This window comes from Phacochoerus africanus, chromosome 1 (genome assembly GCF_016906955.1).
Source record: "Phacochoerus africanus isolate WHEZ1 chromosome 1, ROS_Pafr_v1, whole genome shotgun sequence".
Lineage (NCBI taxonomy): Eukaryota > Metazoa > Chordata > Mammalia > Artiodactyla > Suidae > Phacochoerus > Phacochoerus africanus.
In genome coordinates this window covers 202,203,907-202,225,394 of record NC_062544.1, presented here as the reverse complement: position 1 = coordinate 202,225,394, position 21,488 = coordinate 202,203,907, and the positions used below count along the sequence as shown (strand labels likewise).

General features: G+C 47.3%; 1 protein-coding gene across 4 annotated transcripts in view; it reads left to right on the top strand.

Annotated features, from left to right (window-relative positions):
* ABCC5 (ATP binding cassette subfamily C member 5) overlaps positions 1-2,823 on the top strand; it is an 88,311-nt gene extending 85,488 nt beyond the window's left edge. For all 4 annotated transcript variants that reach the window (XM_047787619.1, XM_047787610.1, XM_047787636.1 and 1 more), the window contains exon 30: positions 1,377-2,823. In XM_047787619.1, coding sequence (XP_047643575.1) covers positions 1,377-1,478 — 102 coding nt within the window. In that variant the 3' untranslated portion in view covers positions 1,479-2,823. The remainder of the gene's footprint in view (positions 1-1,376) is intronic.
* Positions 2,824-21,488: the final 18,665 nt, after the last annotated feature.

Genomic DNA, 21,488 nt, shown 5'->3' with positions numbered 1-21,488 from the left:
CTTCAACTTAGCTCAGAGGGTACTTACACATTCATGCCCACGAAAAGGAATTCCCCAGAGCTGTTGAGTCCAGCCACTACATGTTTGCTTTATGCAGTCATGTGATGGTGCCAGACGTCTTGCTGTTCCCAGCTTTCCCACTGTCTGGCGCCCCCAGCCTTCTTGGTTTCCTGCTATTTCCTTACAGGTGCCGTTGGCTATAACCAGTCTTGCATCCACTAAGCTTTTTCACCGCTGTGTCTTTTCTCACACAGCTCCGTCTACTTAAAATGCCCTTTCCTTTTATTCCCTCTGCCGTATCAATCTGCTTATAACCTGCCTCTCTCTCGAGAAAGCTGTGTCTCCCTTTCCCCTTAAGGGGACAGATGTCTGCTCCAGCACCTGCCGTCATACCCTTGCACTAGTTCTAAGGACCTCGGTCCTTCGGCCTGTCTCTATTGGACAGGACAGCCTTTCCTAGAAGCACCCAGGAGATGTCTCCTTCCCTCTCCTTGGCCAAAGTCATGTCCTGTGCCTCCGTCCTGCAGCAAGGGAGGCTCGAGGGTGAATCTGTGGCCTCTCTCATGGGAGGCAGGTTCTGCCCACATAGCATTCAATTTCCTCCTGCAATATGATTTCCAGTGGCTGCCTGGAAGCCCATCACAGCAATGGATCATTGATTCCTTCTACTCACTTCCCCCCTCTTTTTTTTTTTCCTGCCAGCCAGGCACCCTGAGTGGTTCCTTTTCCATCTATGGGTTTAGATCAGCTTGTGCAAAATGACAGCTGCCTATGGAGTTCCCGTCATGGTTCAGTGGTTAACGAATCCGACTAGGAACCACGAGGTTGTGGGTTCAGTCCCTGGCCTCACTCAGTGGGTTAAGGATCCGGCGTTGCCGTGAGCTGTGGTATAGGTTGCAGACACGGCTTGGATCCTGCATTGCTGTGGCTCTGGTGTAGGCTGGTGGCTACAGCTCCGATTCGACCCCTAGCCTGGGAACCTCTATATGCCACGGGAGCAGCCCTAGAAAAGGCAAAAAGACCAAAAAAAAAAAAAAAATGACAGCTGCCTAGTATGGCTTTGACTTGAGCTGCAATTTTTTCCCCCTGTAGCTTATAGAACCTTATCAATTAATCCCTTCATACCCAAGACTGAAACAATTGAGATTTATGTGAAGGAAATCTGGAGGTCTTTCTCTGTAACCTTTCTCTTAACCAAACCCTGCTTAGTTGGCAGGGGGTGGGGCTGGGGGGAGGACCAAATTTCGGCATGACAGGACCAGTTGAATTGCCTCCCTGACTCCATCCTCAGGGGGCTCTGGGCCTCACCCCCCTCCCTGAGCAATGGACCCTCCAAATCACTGAGTCACAGCTGATGGCATCTCCTTCCTTTACAGGTGGTGGAGTTCGACACCCCATCAGTCCTTCTGTCCAATGACAGCTCCCGGTTCTATGCCATGTTTGCTGCTGCCGAGAACAAGATCGCTGTCAAGGGCTAACCCTCCCGCTGCCACCCAAGTCTGTTGTCTTTGGAGCATTGCCATTCTCTGCCTGGGGCGGGCCCCTCATCTGTCCTCCTGCCGAAACCTTACCTTTCCCGATTTTCTCTTTCGCATAGCAGTTCACACACACAGTTCACACAGATTGGCTTGTGTGTTTCACTTTTAGGGAGAGTCCTGTTTTGATTATTGTATTTATTCCATATTCATGTAAACAAAAATTTAGTTTTTGTTCTTAATTGCACTCTAAAAGGTTCAGGGAACCGTTATTATATATGTATCAGAGGCCTATAATGAAGCTTTATACGTGTAGCTATTCTATATATAATTCTGTACATAGCCTATATTTCCAGTGAAAATGTAAGCCGTTTATTTTATATTAAAATAAGCACTGTGCTCAGAACAGTGCAGATTCCTTTCTATCATTTTTGTACAGTCTGCTGCACTAGAGATCTGGTTTTGCTATTAGACTGTAGGAAGGGTAGCATATTGTTCTTCCCCAGCTGGTTGTTTCACGGTGCCGGGTTTTCTGGGTGTCCAAAAGGAAGACGAGTGGCAACAGCGGGGGGGTAGGGGGGACCCCCCAGCGGCCCCCCTGCTGCCTCCCAACAGCCACTCCATGTGGAGTGGAGCGGAGGCCGTGCAGAGCGCCGTGAATTCTCAGGGCTCCTGCTTTCTGTCCTGTTGTCACTTCACTGTTTCTGTCGGGAGAGCCGTGGGACAAAGTCCCCGACCCCTCTCTTCCCGCGAGGGGGAAGGGTCCTTCATGCCTTCCTCTTTTTTTTGCCCTTGTTTCTCAACAAGCATCAAGTCTGTTCACAGAGTGTCCCACTGCCTCAGGGTCCTAACGAGGACCACTGCACAGAGGCCTCCGGCTCCTAGACCCGTCGGCTCCAAGCCCTGGAGCCAACCGCTGCTTTTCTCGGTGGTACGTCTTTGTTTGCCTGGTCCCACGCCCGCACAGTTCAGTGACAGGGTTCAGGATTTTGTGGGTCTGTTTTCCTTTCTCCCTGCAGTTGCCACCCAGTCTCTTCCTCTCTCCAGAGTCTGCGACTTGAAGCAGCTCTTGCTAATCAGTGTCTGACACTGGTGTAGAAGTTTTTTGTACTGTAAAGAGACCTACCTCAGGTTGCTGATTGCCGTGTGGTTTGGTGTGTTCTCGCAAACCCCGTTTGTGCTGTGGGGCCAGTAGCTCAGGTGGGCGTGGTCGCTGCTGTCATCTGTCAAATGGTCAGCGTTGCATGTCGTGACCAACTAGACATTCTGTCGCCTTAGCATGTTTGCTGAACACTTGTGGAAGCAAAAATCTGAAAAAGTGAATAAAATTATTTTGGATTTTCTAAAACTCTTGGTGTATAAAATCATTCTCTGGGAGTTCCCATCATGGCGCAGCGGAAACGAATCCGACTAGGAACCATGAGGTTGCGGGTTCGATCCCTGGCCTCACTCAGTGGGTTAAGGATCTGGCATTGCCGTGAGCTGTGGTGTAGGTCGCAGACGCGGCTTGGATCTGGTGTGTCTGTGGCTGTGGTGTAGGCGGGCAGCTGTAGCTCTGATTCAACCCCTAGCCTGGGAACCTCCATATGCCATGGGTGCAGCCATAAAAAGCCAAAAAAAAAAAAAAAAAAATTCCCTGGAAAGGGAGCAAGCTGTCCTTGAATGATTTGGGGGAGCCTCGGGTCTGAATATCCAAGTGATAGATGGGAAGGGACCGTAGTGGAGCTGGTTGGTTGCAAGGGGTGTGGATCCAGTGTGCCTGGAATCACCTGTAATGGGCCTAGTGCCTATAGCCTGTGTTCCTGTGCATGGTCGCCAAATAAACCCCCTGCGCTGCAAAGAGGGTAGGGAGTGGGAAGGGTTGTGGGGAGGTGAGTGGTTATGAGTGTGTGTATATTTTAAATGAACAGTTGACAGTTCTCAGCAATCCAAACAATATAACTGCCCTTTCAGCCAATTCATTCAGATTAACTCAATGAGAATTAAGTGCCCATTCAAAAGGATACTCATTCTAAAGTTCCTCAATAGATCATGTCGAATGCAGCCAAGAAAGCTTTTAAACTATTTGGTACTGGTTCTGCTGAATCATCAGAAATCCTGTCTTGAACTCAGTCCTTTTTGTAAACTAGTGTCTTGAAAAATCAGGAGCTTGGCTGTTAAGTTAAAAATACAGTTTCTCAGGGGGTTCCTTGGTGGCCTAGCAGGTTAAGAATCCATCATTGTCACTGCAGTGGCTGGGGTCACTGCTGTGGCACAGATTTGATCCTTGGCCTAGGAATTTCCACATGCCTCAGGTGCAGCTAAAAAAAACCCCCAAAACACTTAGTTCCTCACCTGTCACATTTCAAGCGCATGGTAGCTACTCCTGGCCTCTGGCTACTGTACTGGATGAGGGCAAATATACAACGTTCCATCATTGCAGAAAGTCCTGTTGGGCAGCACCAATGTCAGCACCCACTTTTGTGGATGCACCAGATTTATCTTCTAAGAAGGGTGACAAGGTCAGCAGGAGGAGCCCAGTGTGGTTGTCATGGTCACGCTCTCTGTGGCTCAGGACCTCACTTCCCCTCCTTTAGTTCTGTTCTCTCTTAGCTCTTAGGTCTCCACCTGTAGCCAAAACTTGGCCTCTGTACACCAGTTAAGTTTGGGTGAAGCAGAAAGAACAGCTTTATTGCTTTGCCAGACGAAGGAGGCTACAGCAGGCTAACATCTCAAAACTGTGCCCCCTGCTTTGAGAGGGGCTAGCAAGGAGTCTTACAGGTTTAGTTTGAAAGACAGCGGGTCTGGCGATGGTCTCTGGTTGTCTGCGGGGTTATTGCTCCTTGACCTTCTCTCTGGAAAGATTGCTTACAGGGAAGGGGTGTTAGGGAGGGTTCCACTTACAAAAAAAGCACTAGGTGCGATATAACTAACTAGAAAGTAACCATTAGTAAAAGAAAGCAATTAAGCAAGGAAAAGAGATCATTTATGAGAAGCTGGACACTAGGTGCCATAGAACTCTAACTAGAAAATCAACATTAGTAGTAAGTTCGGGGCCCAAGGCAGGACATAACATAAGGGAGACTGATTTAACTAGTTTTGGTTTTTAGCTATAACAAAATTTCCCAATTGTTAACTCTTGAGTCAGCCTTTTGAGACTGAGGGGAGGCCTGGGAGGCTGAAGGAAAAGCCTTTTCCTTCGAAGCACAAGGACTTGAGATCTGGTCCATGATTTCACTCCCATTGCCGTAATCTGCTTGGTCCCCTTAAAAGGAGGCATTTCCCTCCTTCTGCCTTCTCCCTTTGCTCTCCTTGCGTGGATTCTTTCCCCCACCAGCACCGTGACAAACTTTCAACTGAAGTTCCTGGGCCAGGGATTGAACCTGTGCCACAGCTGTGACCTGAGCTGATCTCAAAGAGACAGCAGTGAGTGATGACTTGAAGTGAGACCTTAATTCTCTACTCAGGAATTGAACCTGGGCAGCCTGGTTGAAAATCAGCAATCCTAGTCATTAGACTAGCTAGAGGCTGAAAGCAAAATTGCCCTGATTCTTACCCCCTGTTGAGAACAAGAATGTTTCAAGGAGGCACAGACTGTGAAAACAGGTATAAAGTTTATTGTTAGAAACACAGTACATTGGAGTTCCTGTTGTGGCGCGGCAGAAATGAATCTGACTAGAAACCATGGGGTTGCAGGTTCGATCCCTGGCCTTGCTCAGGGGGTTAAGGATCTGGCATTGCTGTGAGCTGTGGTGTAGGCCGGCAGCTGTAGCTCCAATTGGACCCCCTAGCCTGGGAACTTACACAGGCCATGGATACAGCCCTAAAAAGAAAAAAAGAAACACAGTACCACATGTGGGAGAGCAAGCAGAGAATACTCTATTTATCTAAGGCAGAAGTAAAGCAGTAATACACACCCCAAAGAGGAGTGCAGGTGTGGGCATCCCCCTGAATGAGGAGCCTGCCAGAGAGGTGGTTTAAATTACTTACCTGGGGCAGTTCTTCCAGGTCTTTGTTTTCCTTTGGCCAATTATCTTGTTTTATCTTTCACACCTGACCAGACCCAGGGCCCTCCCAGATCTGCATGTGTATCTTTTGGTCAAGATGGCTTCCAAAGCAAACATGGCAGGAAGATTATCAAAACTCATTATGGTCTGGTATCCCTTCCCTTTCCCACCCAGAGGGGTCTGTCTGCATATGTGTAGTTGGGGTCTCCCTGACCCCAAGGATAGAAAGTATGTGACCTTTTGGTCTTTTGCCCTAGCAGCGCTTAGCTCCTCTTTTCATCCTGTCCTTACCATTGTTTAAGAAGTTCACAGAAGGAGTTCCCATCATAGCGCAGTGGTTAACGAATCTTAAGAACCATGAGGTTTCGGGTTCAATCCCTGGCCTTTCTCAGTGGGTTAAGGATCGGGCGTTGCCATGAGCTGTGGTGTGGGTCGAAGATGCGACTCAGATCCTCGTTGCTGTGGCTGTGGTTTAGGCCAGTGGCTACAGCTCCGATTAGACCCCTAGCCTGGGAACCTCCATATGCCGAGGGAGAGGCCCTAGAAAAGGCAAAAAGACAAAAAAAGAAAAAAAAAAGTTCGCAGAAGACAAGGACCAATGGTTTGCTTGTGCCTGTTATTTCTATCTTGAAGTATAGATGGGTGGCTGGTTATAAGTGTTTACCCCGGAGCCCACCTATCTCCTGCCTCAGAAAGTGTAAAAAGAGGCTGGTTATATATGTTTATCATAGAATCCATCTATCTCCTGCCTCAGAGCCACAGCAGTGACAATGCCATATCCTTAACCACTAGGCAACCAGGGAACTCCCTGGCCTTTCTCCTTAATACCCATGTCCAGCTGCCTGCTGAGCATCTCTGCTGCCATCTCCCAGGACCTCAAACAGCCTCTTGAAAAATCCACGCGCCTTGTCTTCTCTCGTAGTCCCTCTGTCTTTTAGGTCAGAAGCCTTGAGTTACTTTGACTCTCCTACCCCTTCCCAATAAATTCAGTCACTTCCAGGTCCTATGAGTCATCACCACCAACTCTTTTCCTCTCCTGCCTTAATTAAGACTCACCTCCATCCCTTCTTTTTCTTTTTCTTTTTTTAGTGCCCTACCCACAGCATATAAAGTTCCCAGGCTAGAGGTTGAATCAGAGCTACAACTGCCAGCCACAGCCACTCAGGACCTGAGCCTTACCTGCGACCTACACCACAGCTCACGGCAATGCCAGATCCCTGACCCACTGAGAGAGGCCAGGGATTGAACCCACAACCTCATGGATACTAGTCGGATTCGCTTATACTGCTCCACAATGGGAACTCCCCTCCCTTCTTTTTTTGTATTGTAGTTACAGACTTACAGCTAGTCTCTCTCTACCTCAGTGTCCTTCTCCAAACCACTGTATATGCTACTGCCAGAATGCAAACCAAAAATGCAAGTTGATCAAATACTTAACCCTTCAAAAATCTTCAGGGGACAGTTGTATATGGAGAGACCAGTATTCCTTAGTTTGGCAGTAAAGGTATCTATTATCAGACTCCAACCGTCCTTTTCTACTCAGTAATTCCTAAAAACAAGCCAATATTTTCACACTTTTAAGTCTTTGCTATTTTCTCAGCTTAAAATCCCTTGATCTTCTCTTGAACAAAGCCATGTTCTTTCTTTCTTTATCTTTTTTTTCTTTCTTTCTCTCTCTCTCTCTCAGGAACTCCATCTTTTTCTTCTTAAATTCAGTTCAAATACTATCTCTTTGGCAAAACCTTTCTCTTAAAATCGAGTTCCTCTGGGTTCCTACAACACTTTGCTCACAAGTCTTTTTAAAGTTTTATTTCCTTTCACTTTGCATATTATAGTTCATTATTTCCTTATGTTTCATCCCATGAACTTAAACTTGCAGGCAGTAGATCATCTTACTTTTGTATACCTTATAATTCCTGGCTTATGCATTGTGTTTATGTAAAAGGTACTTAATGACACTACTCAGCTGACTCTTGAATCGTGCCTTATCCATGCATGCTCAATAAATATTGGTTAATAGAATTCAGTGTTGCAGACTTTGTGGTCATGGCAAAAAAGAATTTGATTTCTTCGAAGGCAAAAGAGTGGCATTGAGGAAAAGAAGTCTTTATGTGAAACGACTTTGGGAAAGCCAGAAAATAAGAATGCCTAGGATTTGAGGTGTGGCTTAGTGAAATGACAGGTCCTTTCTTACTTCTTCCCTGATTGATCACCTAGAAATAGGACCGAGCATTGAAAGGAAATGAGCCCTGGAGGGCAGAGGAGATGGAAAGGCTCAGCAGCTAAAACCTTAACTTACACTGATGGTTGCCTGCATGGTCATGTGCCATATTCTTTATTTTTATTTTTTAATTAATTAATTTATTTTTTTTTGTCTTTTTGCCTTTTCTAGGGCTGGTCCTGTGGCATATGGAGGTTCCTAGGCTAGGGGTCTAATCGGAGCTGTAGCCACCAGCCTATGCCACAGCCACAGCAACGCAGGATCCAAGCCGTGTCTTTGACTTACACCACAGCCTGTGGCAATGCCAGATCCTTAACCCACTGAGGAAGGCCAGAAAGCAAACCTGCAACCTCATGTTTCCTAGTCGGATTCGTTAACCACTGCGCCATGACGGGAACTCCATTTGCCATATTTTTTAAATAACTTTTATTTCCTGCTTATAAAAGTAATGCATGCTTTTTGTACAAAATTTGGAAAATGTGGATAGATGCGGTGAAGAAGCCAAAAATTGTCTGAACCCGATTGTGGCAGTGCATTTTACAAACATGGCCACAGCAGCGTCCCCCATCTCACTTGCTTTATTACAGCGTGACCCTGCAACTCTCCCATCCAGAGGTGGAGTCTCTTTCTCCACCCCCTTGACTCTGAGTTGGCTCTGTGACTATTTTAACCAACTGAACTGGCTGGTACTGTGTCAGTTCTGCACAAAGCCGCTTTGTGGCCCAGCAGCTCATACTTCCTGCCTCTTGGAAGCCAGCCACCATGTCCCCAGTGCAACTATCCTGAGATCAGCATATTGTGAGATTTATGAAGCACATGGAGAGTTCCTGAAGGATGAGATAGCATACAGAGATAGAATGAGGCCAGGGAGTACTGAGGCATTAGATATGTGAGTGCAAAGCCATTTTGGAGTTCCCGTCATGGCTCAGCGGTAACAAACCTGATTAGTATCCATGAGGATGTGAGTTCAATCCCTGGCCTTGCTCAGTGGGTTAAGGATCCAGTGTTGCTGTGAGCTGTGGTGTACGTCACAGATGTGGCTAGGATCTTGCATTGCTATGGCTGTGGCTGGCAGCTGTAGTTCTGATTTGACCCCCTGCCTGGGAATTTCCTATGCCATGGGTGTGACCCTAAAAAAAAAAAAAAGAAAAGAAAAGCCATTTTGAAATGAAACCTCCAGCCCCAGACATCCCAGCTTATGCCACATAGATCAGAAATGCCCAGCTGAGTTCTTCTCAAATCCCTGAGTAAAATAAATTTTTTTAAAAGCCACTACTTCTTGGAGTAGTTTCACAACATTGCTGAAGCAAACTAGCTAGTGTTATGTTGCTGTATGCTTCATATGTTTTTCTATTTTTTTAGTTTTCAAAAATATCATGCGTGCATTTTTATTGGAAATGCAAAGAGCACTTAAACATAGAAAATGTAGAGAGTAGAAATGCATCTTGGAGTTCTCTGGTGGTGCAGTGGGTTAAGGATTGGGCGTTGTCACTGCTGTGTCTCTGGCCACTGCTGTGGCATGGATTTGATCCCTGGTCCAGGAACTTCTGCATACCGAGAATGCAGCAAAAAAAAAAAGCATCTTAATCACCCTACAAAGAAGGCAACCACTGTTAATAATTTGAGCTATATTTTTCCAGGATTTTTTTCTAAACACATAACAGCATTATTCATTTAAAATATACTTAATTAAAAAACAAAATTAGGATAACTACATATACAATTTGTATAATCTCAGCTAATATACTGGGAACATTTTCTCAGGTCAAATATTCTTCAGAAACATGATTTTAATAGTTTTATAGCATTTTTTTGTAGAGATTTATTTGTTTCTGTCAAAAAAAAAAAATTTGAGCATCTAGTATAAGCCAAGCACTATTCTAGAAACTGACAGTAGAGTAGTGAATAAAACAGAAAACATCCCTGCTCTCATGGAGTTTACATCCTATTGGGAGAATAGGCAATCAGTGAGATATAAGGACTATTAGATAATGATGAGGAACGGGGGAAAAAATGAAGCAGGGAAGGGTACCAGAGGATAAATTTCAGCAAGTCTGGCCAGTCTTACTGAGAAGATGCCTTTGATGCACTATCTATATAAACAATCCAATTTCAATGGATATTAGGTTGTTTCAGTTTTCATGTTTCCATGTTGTCTTTAAATTTGATTTTTTTAATGGTCACGCCCCTGGCATATGGAAGTTCCCAGGCCAGGGACTGAATCTGAGCTACAGCTGTGACCTACACCACAGCTGCAGCAATGCCGCATCCTTTAACCCACTACGCTGGGCCAGGGATCAAACCTGCACCTCCCCCAGCGAACCAAGCTGCTGCAGTCAGATTCTTAACCCACTGCACCAGAGCGGGAATGCCTAAATTTGATTTTTTTTTTTTTTTGTCTTTTTGTCTTGTTGTTGTTGTTGTTGTTGTTGTTGTTGCTATTTCTTGGGCCGCTCCCGCGGCATATGGAGGTTCCCAGGCTAGGGGTTGAATCGGAGCTGTAGCCACTGGCCTACACCAGAGCCACAGCAACGCGGGATCCGAGCCGCGTTTGCAACCTACACCACATCTCACGGCAACGCCAGATCGTTAACCCACTGAGCAAGGGCAGGGACCAAACCCGCAACCTCATGGTTCCTAGTCGGATTCGTTAACCACTGCGCCATGACGGGAACTCCCCTAAATTTGATTTTTAAAGGCAATTTCCACATCACCATTTCGTGTTCTCTCAGCTCCTAATTCCCTGGGTCCAAGTAAGTAGTTAGAGTGTGGTCACTGCTGTCACATGCCAAGTTTTCAGCAGCTTAACACAATAACCCTACTCCTGTCACAGAGCAGTATGGTGCTGGGAGGGGTGGGGTGAGGGTTCTGCTCATGCAGTCACTTTTTTTTTTGTCTTTTATCTTTTGTCATTTTTGTCTTTTGTCATTTTGTCTTTTGTCATTTAAGGGCCGTACTTGCGGCATATGGAGGTTCCCAGGCTCGGGGTCTAATCAGAGCTGTAGCCGCTGGTCTACACCTCAGCCACAGCAATGCCAGATCCAAGCCTTGTCTGCGACCTACACCATAGCTCACAGCAATGCCGGATCCTTAACCCACTGAGCGAGGCCAGGGATCAAACCTGCAAACTCACATGGTTCCTAGTCGATTCGTTTCTGCTGTGCCAGGACGGGAACTCCCATGCAGTCACTTATGAACCCAGGCTTCCTCCCTCTGGTCACCATGCCAACCTCTATGCTTGAGAGCCTCTGTGCAGGGCCAGTAGACCAGGGAAGTCTACTTACTTCCCTACTTACATGCATTGAAATGCCAAATAGGAAGTTTTCATCGGCTGGCCCTAAAGATGGTATGTATTGCTTCCAACCCTAATTCTCTTCTCTCTCCCATCATATTGATCCAACTGTCTCTTCCCTCCCAGCTTCCCAAAACCTGGACTCTTTTCCAAATATGTATTGAGCATCCATTAAGTGCTAGGTACTCTGCTGGACTCTGGAAACCAAAAACAGGCCCACGGAGCTTTCAGCTGAAAAAGAAGACTAAAATAGGGAGTTGACATCGTGGCAGAGCGGAAACGAATCCAACTAGGAACCATGAGGTTGTGGGTTCGATCCCTGGCCTTGCTCAGTGGGTTAAGGATCCGGTGTTGCTGTGAGCTGTGGTGTAGGTTGCAGACGTGGCTCACATCTGGCATTGCTGTGGCTGTGGTGTAGGCTGGCAGCTACAGCTCCAGTTAGACCCCTAGCCTGGGAACCTCCAGCATGCTGAGAACAGTCAGGATCTCTCATCACCAAGGAGGTGCCTGGACCAGTTTTGGCCTAGATTGTATAGGCACTCTTTCCTCCTGTCGGGGCCCTTTTCTACCTTGGGGTCACATTTTCTCTTCTTGAATGTGCTAAGATCTAAAAGTCGAATATAAGGATGTGGGTCCAGGGCTGGTGCCCAAAAAGCCTCTGGGTCTTGGGCCTCCCTGAGACCAGACACAGGAGTCTCTTGGCATCAGGCTGGCCAGAGTAGCCCACCAAGCTGCCTCACAGAGGCATGGCCAAAACCTTGAAGCAATCAGTGGAAGGGTTTTGCCTAGTCCAGCCTTGGTGTATATTTCCTTTGGGAGCCCAGCAGCTGGTCAAGGTTGTAAGGACTCAGTCCCGGCCACATGTTGTGTGATAAAACTGCCGATATTTGTGGTTAGATCAGTAAAGCCATGTTTGACTAAGCAGTGATACACCCCTTCCTAGATGTGACAGGGTTCTGCTCATAAATCACCCCATTCTAGGCAAGCCAGTGTGGACTCATAGAGAGACCATGCCTCTGGTCTCAGTACTGTGTCCTTGGCCAGTACCAGAGTCACTCTCAGAAATGGCCTAGGAGAAAAGCTACTGCTGCATCTTCCAGAAAATCTCCACTGACAACTCTGTCTACTGGGTAAGAGTCCACACAGTAAATCCCTTTCAGAATTTGGCAATGGGGAAATTCTCCGCTTCTCAGCGGGGATTCTGGAACACTTTGTCTCCCCTCTTAAAGTCAGGCTGACAGGAAGCTCAGGCACTGTGAGTACATCTATCTCCGCTTATTTCTCATGTCCTTCCTAAAATTTTGGATCTTTCCTTTCGACTGTTTAAAATATATGTAACGGGGAGTTCCCTTTGTGGGGTAGCAGAAATGAACCTGACTGGCATCCATGAGGCTGTGGGTTCGATCCCTGGCCTCGCTCAGTGGGTTAAGGATCCAGCATTGCTGTGAGCCGTGGTGTAGGTCACAGACGCAGCTCGGATCCTGTGTTGCTGTGGCTGTGGTGTAGGCTGGTGGCTACCGCTCTGATTCAATCCCTAACCTGGGAACCTCCATATGCTGCAAGTGCAGCCCTAAAAACAAAATATTTGTCAAAATACAATATCTTATTTATTTATCTCTAGGGCCACATCCACGGCATATGGAAGTTCCCAGGCTAGGGGTCTAATAAGAGCCACAGCTGCTGGCCTGCACCACAGCCACAGTAACGCAGAATCCTTAACCCACTGAGCAGGGCCAGGGATTGAACCCACATCCTCATGGATACTAGTCAGGTTCGGTAATGCTGAGCCGCAATAGAAATCCAAATATATTTACTGTTTTTGATAAAAAGCTGCCATAAGTCTTGCTCAGAGAGGAGGAATAGACTGAGTATAATGTGTGTGAATAATTCAACTACCCCTGGAGCTCAGTGAAGGTGTGGGTGTGCCCGTGCGCTAGTGTGTGGGGAGGGTGTGGCTGTCCTTTGCCACACTCTTCAGACACCAAGCCTCCTCCCGAGCCCTGGGGCACAGCAATGGTGTGGGAGTGTCTTTGACAGCCCCATCCTCCTCTTCAAATTAAGATTGAAAGAAACCAACTCCCTGTGGGAACTGGAACACTCAGCAGGATTCTCGTTGCTGGTTTCATTACAGTGAGATGTCACAGCATCCTTTCTCCACCTGCAAAGCCTGGAGACTTATAGAGTCGGGGGCTGTAGGGTGTTCATGGGGAGCAGTCACACTGGGATACTGTGGGACTTCGCTGGTGGCCTACCAGTTAAGCATCCTGTGTTGTCTCTGCTTTGGTGTGGGTTTGATCCCCGGCCTGGCAACTTCTGCATGCTGCAGGTGTGGCCAAAAACCCAATCAACCAAACACCCCAAACTGGGATACTATGGAAAATGAAAGAGGCACAGTGAATTATAAAATGTGCGAAGCAGGGCATGTCTTTTAGGGCTAGCCCTCACCCCGGTTGCCTGGATATGGTCTCCAAGCCGGACCCTCCTTCAGTTATGGATTCATGGGTTTCCCAACCTTCTCCAGAAATGGCTCTGCTTCCTCAGGGATTTCACCTACTTGTCCAGAGGCCACTTGTTTGTTCCCACTCACTCCCAAGAGATTCTGGGCGCATTGCGCAAATTCAACACACACATAAGAAGTACAAGTCCTGGAGTTCCTGTCGTGGCACAGTGGTTGACGAATCCGACTAGGAACCATGAGGTTTCGGGTTTGATCCCTGGCCTTGCTCAGTGGGTTGACGATCGGGCGTTGCCGTGAGCTGTGGTGTAGGTTGCAAATGCGGCTTGGATCCCGTGTTGCTGTGGCCGTGGCATAGGCTGGCGGCTATAGCTCTGATTAGATCCCTAGCCTGGGAACCTCCATATGCCGCAGGAGCAGCCCTAGAAAAGGCAAAAAAAAAAAAAAGTACAAGTCCTGGAGTTCCCATTGTGGTTCAGTGGAAACAAACCCGACTAGAATCCATGAGGACATGGGTTTAATCCCTGGCCTCGCTCATTGGGTTAAGGATCTGATTAAGCACCGTGTGAGCTGTGGTGTAGGTTGCAGCCATTACTTGGATCCAGTGGCTGTGGCTGTGGTATAGGCCGGCAGCTGCAGCTCCAATTTACCCCTAGCCTGGGAACATCCATATGCCACAAGTGTAGCCCTAAAGAAACAAAAAAAAAAACAGAAGTTCAAGTCCCTCCCTCTGTTCATGTGTATAGAGATAAGTTTGGGGATCCCTCCTGCCTCATCTCTCATCATTTCTTCCATTGCTAGTAGTCCCTGTACCTCCTAATTTTTGTCTCTTCCCCTTCAGTGTGAAGTGGGGGGTGGGGCTGCCGAGAGCCCACGACTTGCTGGAGCTGGTGTGGGTGCAACAGCCTGTGGACACTGAGCATGGATTAGGCCTGGGTTTGGGTCGAGGGCGAGGTGGGAAAAGGCAGCCTTTAGCTGGGCTCCATCACCTCACCGGGGGCAGTCTGCTGTGGAGGAGAGCTCCTGTATGGGGCACAGGCCCCTTGGCTGGGGCTGTGATATGAATCCTTACCGACTGTTTCTTCAAGGGCCATGGGAGGGGGTCCCCCTGGATGGAAGGGAGGAGTGGAAAGAGCATCTCAGCTCTGAAGAAGGGGTTCCTGGGTGCAGTATCAGGCAGGAGGCAAAGGTAGACCTGGGACTAGCCTGGCCCTGAGCCTCTACAGCTGCCTCTGAACCTCTGCAAACATGACTGGCTCAGGGTTTCTCGCTTTAGTTTTTTTTTGTGGCCTTTGGTAAACTTCCTTTTGAGGATATTGGCTTGTCCCAGCTGGGAGGCAGCTGTGGAAAGAGAAAACTGAACTTGGAGACAGAAGACCTGGGTTAGAATTGTAGTCCTGCCACTTTCTTGGGCAAATAAGCTCACCCTTGCTTTCTTCATCTGTAAAACAGAAGCAGTAATGTTACCCCAAATCTGGGTTTGCTTCTTGGTGGGTATCAAGTCTAAAGACAAAGAGTGGGAAAAGGAAGGATTTATTATTACTTGTGTCTTGGAGTTCCCGTCTTTGTGCAGTAGTTAACGTATACGACTAGGAACCATAAGGTTGCGGGTTCGGTCCCTGGCCTTCCTCAGTGGGTTAAGGATCCAGCGTTGCCGTGAGCTGTGGTGTAGGTCACAGATGCAGCTCGGATCCCGAGTTGCTGTGGCTCTGGAGTAGGCCGGCAGCTGCAGCTCCAATTAGATCCCTAGCCTGGGAATCTCCATATGCCGCAGAAGCGGCCCTAGAAAAGGCAAAAAGACAAAAATAAAATAAAGTAAAATAAAATAAAATATTATTACTTGTGGCTAGTAAGGAGAAGACCAGGGGTTTTCCCCAAAACAGTATCTCCCAGAATAGCAAAATTAGGGAGTATTTAAGCTAAGGGTATATGCAGATTCATGAAGGCCGATCTACGGATTCCAAGCTTTAGTTGATTGAAGTCAGGAGGGTCAGAAAAGGTCAACATCATTATCCCTTAGGTCCCAGTGGATCTGGTGGTTGAGCACTTCAGGCTTATCTTTATCCCTGAACTAGAACTGGGAGACTTTACAACTGACATATTATCTTCGCGCTTTTTACTTATCTTGCCTGATAACTCACTTGTTTCTGCATTCTTTGTTTACTTGAGATCATTAATTACTGAGACCTGTTTATGGGCAAGCATTGTGGTCAGGCTTAGATCACAAGATGGCTTAGGTCAAAGTGGCTTCTCTTGTGTCAAGAAAGCCATGCTGGGAGTTAACAGTGGTTAACGAATCTGACTAAGAACCATGAGGTTGCGGGTTCGATCCCTGGCCTCGCTCAGGGGGTTAAGGATCTGGCATTGCCGTGAGCTGTGGTGTAGGTTGCAGATGTGGCTCGGATCCCGCGTTGCTATAGCTGTGGTATAGGCTGGTGGCTACAGCTCTGATTCGACCCCTAGCCTGGGAATCTCCATATTCCGCGGGAGTGGCCCAAGAAATGGCAAAAAGACAAAAAAAAAAAAAAAAAGGAAAGAAAGAAAAAGAAAAAGAAAAAGAAAGCCATGCTGGTTTTCTTTCTCTGGAGTCCCCTACCTTATCTGCTTACAGTAACATCCTTCACAGCATTGTAGAAATGATTGGTTTAGAAATGTGATGGGCAAATACTTCACTCAAGGAAGATGCTCAGTGTGGAAAGTAACATAATGTCTTTTCTTTTCTTTTTTTTGTCTTTTTGCTATTTCTTTGGGCCGCTCCCACGGCATATGGAGGTTCCCAGGCTAGGGGTCCAATCGGAGCTGTAGCCACCGGCCTATACCAGAGCCACAGCAACGCGGGATCCGAGCCGCGTCTGCAACCTACACCACAGCTCACGGCAACGCTGGATCGCTAACCCACTGAGCAAGGGCAGGGACCAAACCCGCCACCTCATGGTTCCTAGTCGGATTCGTTAACCACGAATCCGTGCCACGACGGGAACTCCGATAACGTCTTTTCTATCAAAGGAAATCTTGGTTACTCCATTTTGCTGAAATGCCTTCCTGCGACACCCCCCCCCCCCACCCCGCCCCTGTCTTTCCCTCTTCTCCCAGTAACAATTTGTTTCAAATTAGCCAACCGGGAAGAATATGTGCTCTAACCTGACCAATGGGAAGGGGACAGGTGCATCACCTGCGTTAGGGATAAATAGCGGAGGGTACTTTGTTTGGCGCACGCCCTTTTTGTAGTACCTGCGCCCTTCTGCAGAAGTAAAGAGCCTTGTTGAGATCTCCCCGTGTTCATGTGTCTCATTTTTCGACACTGAAGATCTGAGCCATGTCTCCAACATCAGCCAAGATGTCTTTAGATGATTTGAGTTGTTCCTAGAGGAACAGGAGATGGGGTCTGAATTTTGACCCCTTTTGGCCTAGAATTCTAAAAAGGAAACAAAGAGGTGTTCCCATCATGGCTCAGTGGTAACAAACCCAACTAGTATCCCTGAGGATGCAGGTTTGATCTCTGGCCTCGCTCAGTAGGTTAAGGATTGGGCATTGCCATGAGCTGTGGTGTAGGTCTCAGAGGTGACCTGGATCTGGTGTGGCTGTGACTGTGGTGTAGGCGGGCAGCTGTAGCTCCGATTTGACCCCTAGCCTGGGAACTTCCATATGCTGCACTTGCAGCCTTAAAAAAATAATAATAATAAAGAGGAAACAGGGAGCCCCATGGCTTGGGTGCCAATGGTGGTTGGAATCATAAGGAGACCAGATATGAGGGTGAGGATGGGCTACTTCGGGGTCACACATACTCTGCATGGGGACTTCCTTCTAAGTGGGACCTTTGTGGCCCACCTCCACCATCTTACTGGGGAGCCCACACCTCATAATCCAACACTGAAGGCCTTGGCAAAGCTATGAGGAAGGGGCTAATGCCCTGGGCCTCCATTCCAGGTCCTGGACCTGCCATCCCTGGAATCCGATGGCAGTCTGGCCCTGTGTGCTGGGTATGTCTGTTCCAGGAGCCGCATCCCACCTCAGGAGGGGAGGAAGTTTGACAAAGTTGAACACACAGGAATGTTAACCAGGCAAGTCTCCCACTAGAGTAATACCTTTCTGTGTCTTAAAGTAAAGGCTTCAAATGCTGTATCTGACTTTGAGGAGGCTCTAAGAAACATTCCTGGCCAAGATACTCAGATGATAACTGGACCTGAATGGAATGTGGTCCGTTGGCCACAAGATAGATGACAGATTCATCCTTCTATCCTACCACCATCTCCAAAACCACTATCACAGCCACTGCCCAACCAGCTTCATCTATATGCAAAAGCCTCTATCACCAGCACCACCCAGCCCAGCCACCCCCAAACACCGTTCTCATACACCCAAACCGCCAATACCATCCGAAAGAACTCAAAGGCTGGAATGATATACTGGGTTACATATGAGATATTCCAAGGTCTGCACACTCTAGTGGAGAGAGAAGGCAGTAAAACAGAAGTCTAGACTGTGTGGAAAGACCGCCATGAAGGAGCTCTCATTCAGGGGTCACTGCTGTGCTCACACAGAAGAACGTGGGACTGGCCTTGGGGCCCACCAGGTCCTTGTGTCAGTGAGTCCGGATCACTCAGAGGCAACTTGGGACTTCAAGCCATCAGGTGACACTGTCAGAAAAACCAAAAGTAAAGGAGACGTGTCACCTGCCCTTAGGACTTTTTCGTATTGTGGAAAGGATGGAGTGGACACCCACATAGGTAACAGAGCCAAAGAGTCAAGCCAGAACAAGTCAAGAACCACATGGCAGATGGTTGAGGTGTTTGGAGGTAGTGGGTAGAGACTGGTGGGGTTGGCTAGGGAAGCATTTAGAGAAGTGCAGTCTCTTATGAGACAATTCGAGGAAGAAGGAACATGGCTTACGGGAGAGGGGAAGGCAACTTGTAAAAAGCAGAAGGCAGCAAGCAGGTTTGTGGAAATTGCAGCAATAATAGCATTTGTACCAACGGATGTGTTACCCACAAACACTTTCATTTCCCATTGTCTCAGCTCATCCTCCCAACATCCCTGTGAGAGGAGCATCCTTGTTATCACATCCACGTGAAGTAGGCCTTGAAGATAGACGGAACTTCTAGAGAAGGAGACGTGGGGAAGGCCCTCCGTGCAGAGGGAACTGCATGAACGAAGGCATAGACCTGAGGAGACACTGCCTGTGTTGATGGAGGGGTTGGTGCTGGGTTTCCACAAGTAGAGGGAAGTCTGGGAACCACTGTATTGAAGATTGCTGAAAAGAATGGACGACTCGCCCTCTCCCCACCCACACACAAAGCTTTGTTGGGAAACACACAGCTTTATTGGTATTTACATAGAAAGCAATTCACCCGTGTACAATTCAATGATTTTTTGTATATTCATGGATTGCGCATCCACCACCAAAATCAATTTTAGAACATTTCATTGCCCCTAAAAGATACCCTGTTACACATCACCCCCTAATTCACCCCCCGCCCCCCGATTCTCTTTAGTCCTAGGCAACCATTAAGGTATTTTCTGTCTCCATAGATATGCCTTTTTCTTTTTCTTTTTACAGCCTCGCCTGCAGCATGTGGAAGTTCCCAGGCTAGAAGTCTAATCAGAGCTGTAGCTGCCAGCCTACGCCACAGCCACAACAACCCTGGATCTAAGACACATCTGCGACTTGGCAATGCTGGATCCTTAACCCACTGAGTGAGGCCAGGGACCAAACCCACATCCTCATGGATATTAGTTGCATTCTTAACGCGCTGAGCCACAATGGAAACTCTTAGATTTGCCTGTTCTGTACATTTCATATAAATGGAATCATGCAATATATCCCTTGTGTCTGGCTTCTTTCAATTTACATAAAGTTTTCAGTATTCATCCATGTTATAGCATGTATCAGTACTTTTTGTTGCCAAATAATATTCTACCGTATGGTTATACCGAATTTTATTTACCCACTCATCCATAGGTGGACATTTGGATTGGTTCCACCTTTTGACCTTTATGGATGATGCTGCTGTGAACACTTGCGTACACATTTTGGTGTGAATATCTGTTTTCTTTTCTCTTGAGTATATACCTAGGACTGGAAGTGCTGGATCATATGGTGACTTTATGATTAACTATTTGAGGAACCACTAGATTGTTTCCAAAGCAATTGCACTGTTTTACATTTTCTACCTGATTTCTTGTCCTTCAGCTTCTCAATGGATTTGACCAAAGGGAGGTAACATTACATTCCAAACATCAGAGGATGGAGCAGGGAGTTCTCTGGTGGCTCAGAGAGTTAAGAATCTGGCATTGTTACTGGGTGGCTTGGGTTTCTGCTGTGGCCTGGGTTTGATCCCTGTCCCAGGAACTTCTGCATGCCTTGAGCAGAGCAAAAAAGAAAAAAAAGAGAGAGAGAAGGAGAGAATGGAGCAGAGGGAGGAGAGGGTATTTATTTCCTGCAGGAGTGCCATAAACCAGCTGCATTCCACTACTGAGGGCCAGGGCTCTTGTCAATGGCCCACCAAGAGCTGCTATTTGGTGTCCATTAAACTAGGAGCTCCCGGCTCTATTGATGTCTCTGTGCCTTTTCAAAAAAAAAAAAATGTGGGAGTTCCCGTCATGGCGCAGTGGTTAACGAATCCGACTAGGAACCATGAGGTTGCGGGTTCGGTCCCTGCCCTTGCTCAGTGGGTTAACGATCCAGCGTTGCCGTGAGCTGTGGTGTAGGTTGCAGACGTGGCTCGGATCCCGCGTTGCTGTGGCTCTGGCGTAGGCCTGCGGCTACAGCTCCAATTGGACCCCTAGCCTGGGAACCTCCATATGCCGTGGGAGCGGCCCAAAGAAATAGCAAAAAGACCAAAAAGAAAAAAAAAAATTTGGGAAATACAGCACAAATGAACTTTTCCACAGAAAAGAAAATCATGGACATGGAGAACAAACTTGTAGTTGCCAAGGGGGAGGGGCTGGGAGTAGGATGGATTGGGAATTTGGGGTTAATAGATGCAAACTATTGTCTTTGGAATGCATAAGCAATAAGATCCTGCTGTGTAGCCCTGGGAACTATATTTAGTCACTTATGATGGAGCATGATAATGTGAGAAAAAAGAATGCATACATGAATGTATAACTGGGTCACCTTGCTGTACAGTAGAAAATTGACAGAACATGGTAAACCAGCTATAATGGAAAAATAAAAATCAGGAGTTCCCGTCTTGGTGCAGTGGAAATGAATCTGACTAGGAACCATGAGGTTGCGGGTTTGATCCCTGGCCTTTCTCAGTGGGGTAAGGACCCGGCGTTGCTGTGAGCTGCAGTGTAGGTCACAGACATGGCTTGGATCTGACGTTACTGTGGCTGTGGTGTAGGCCAGCAGCAACATCTACGATTAGACCCCTAGCCTGGGAACCTCCATATGCCGCAGGTGTGGACCTAGAAAATTCAAAAAATAAAATAAAAAATAAAAATAAAAATCATTGTTAAAAAAATGTGGGGAAATATGCACAACACAAAGCTTACCATTTTAAAGTGTACAGTTCAGCGCCATTGAGTGCATTTACATTGTTGGGCAGCCATCACACCACCCATCTCCAGAACTTTTTCATCTTCCTCAACTGAATCTCTGTGCCCATTAGACAATGTCCCTGCCCTCTTTAAGCCTCAAGTGGGCAGGGGTCCCCACCGCCCTGCATTGTGCCTTGTGGTTCCCCTAAACCCTGTCCACACACCTTTGTAGATCTCTTTATTAAACTATCTCCAATTTACTCAACTTGAGTGTTCCTCCTGCCACAGCTGGTACAACTCTATGAGATGGTGGCTAGAATTTTCCTCTCCATTGTACAAATGAGAAAACCAAGGCAGGGGGAGGCTGAATAACTTGCCCCAAATCCTCAACTAACAAGGAGAGAACGAGGATTTAGACCCAGTAGCCTGGCTGCAGGACAGCTGAGATAAAAGCAAAGGCTACAGGAGTTCCCATTGTGGCTCAGCAGTTAACGAATCCGACTAGGAACCATGAGGTTGCGGGTTTGATCCCTGGCCTCGCTCAGTGGGTTAAGGATCTGGTGTTGCCGTGAGCTGT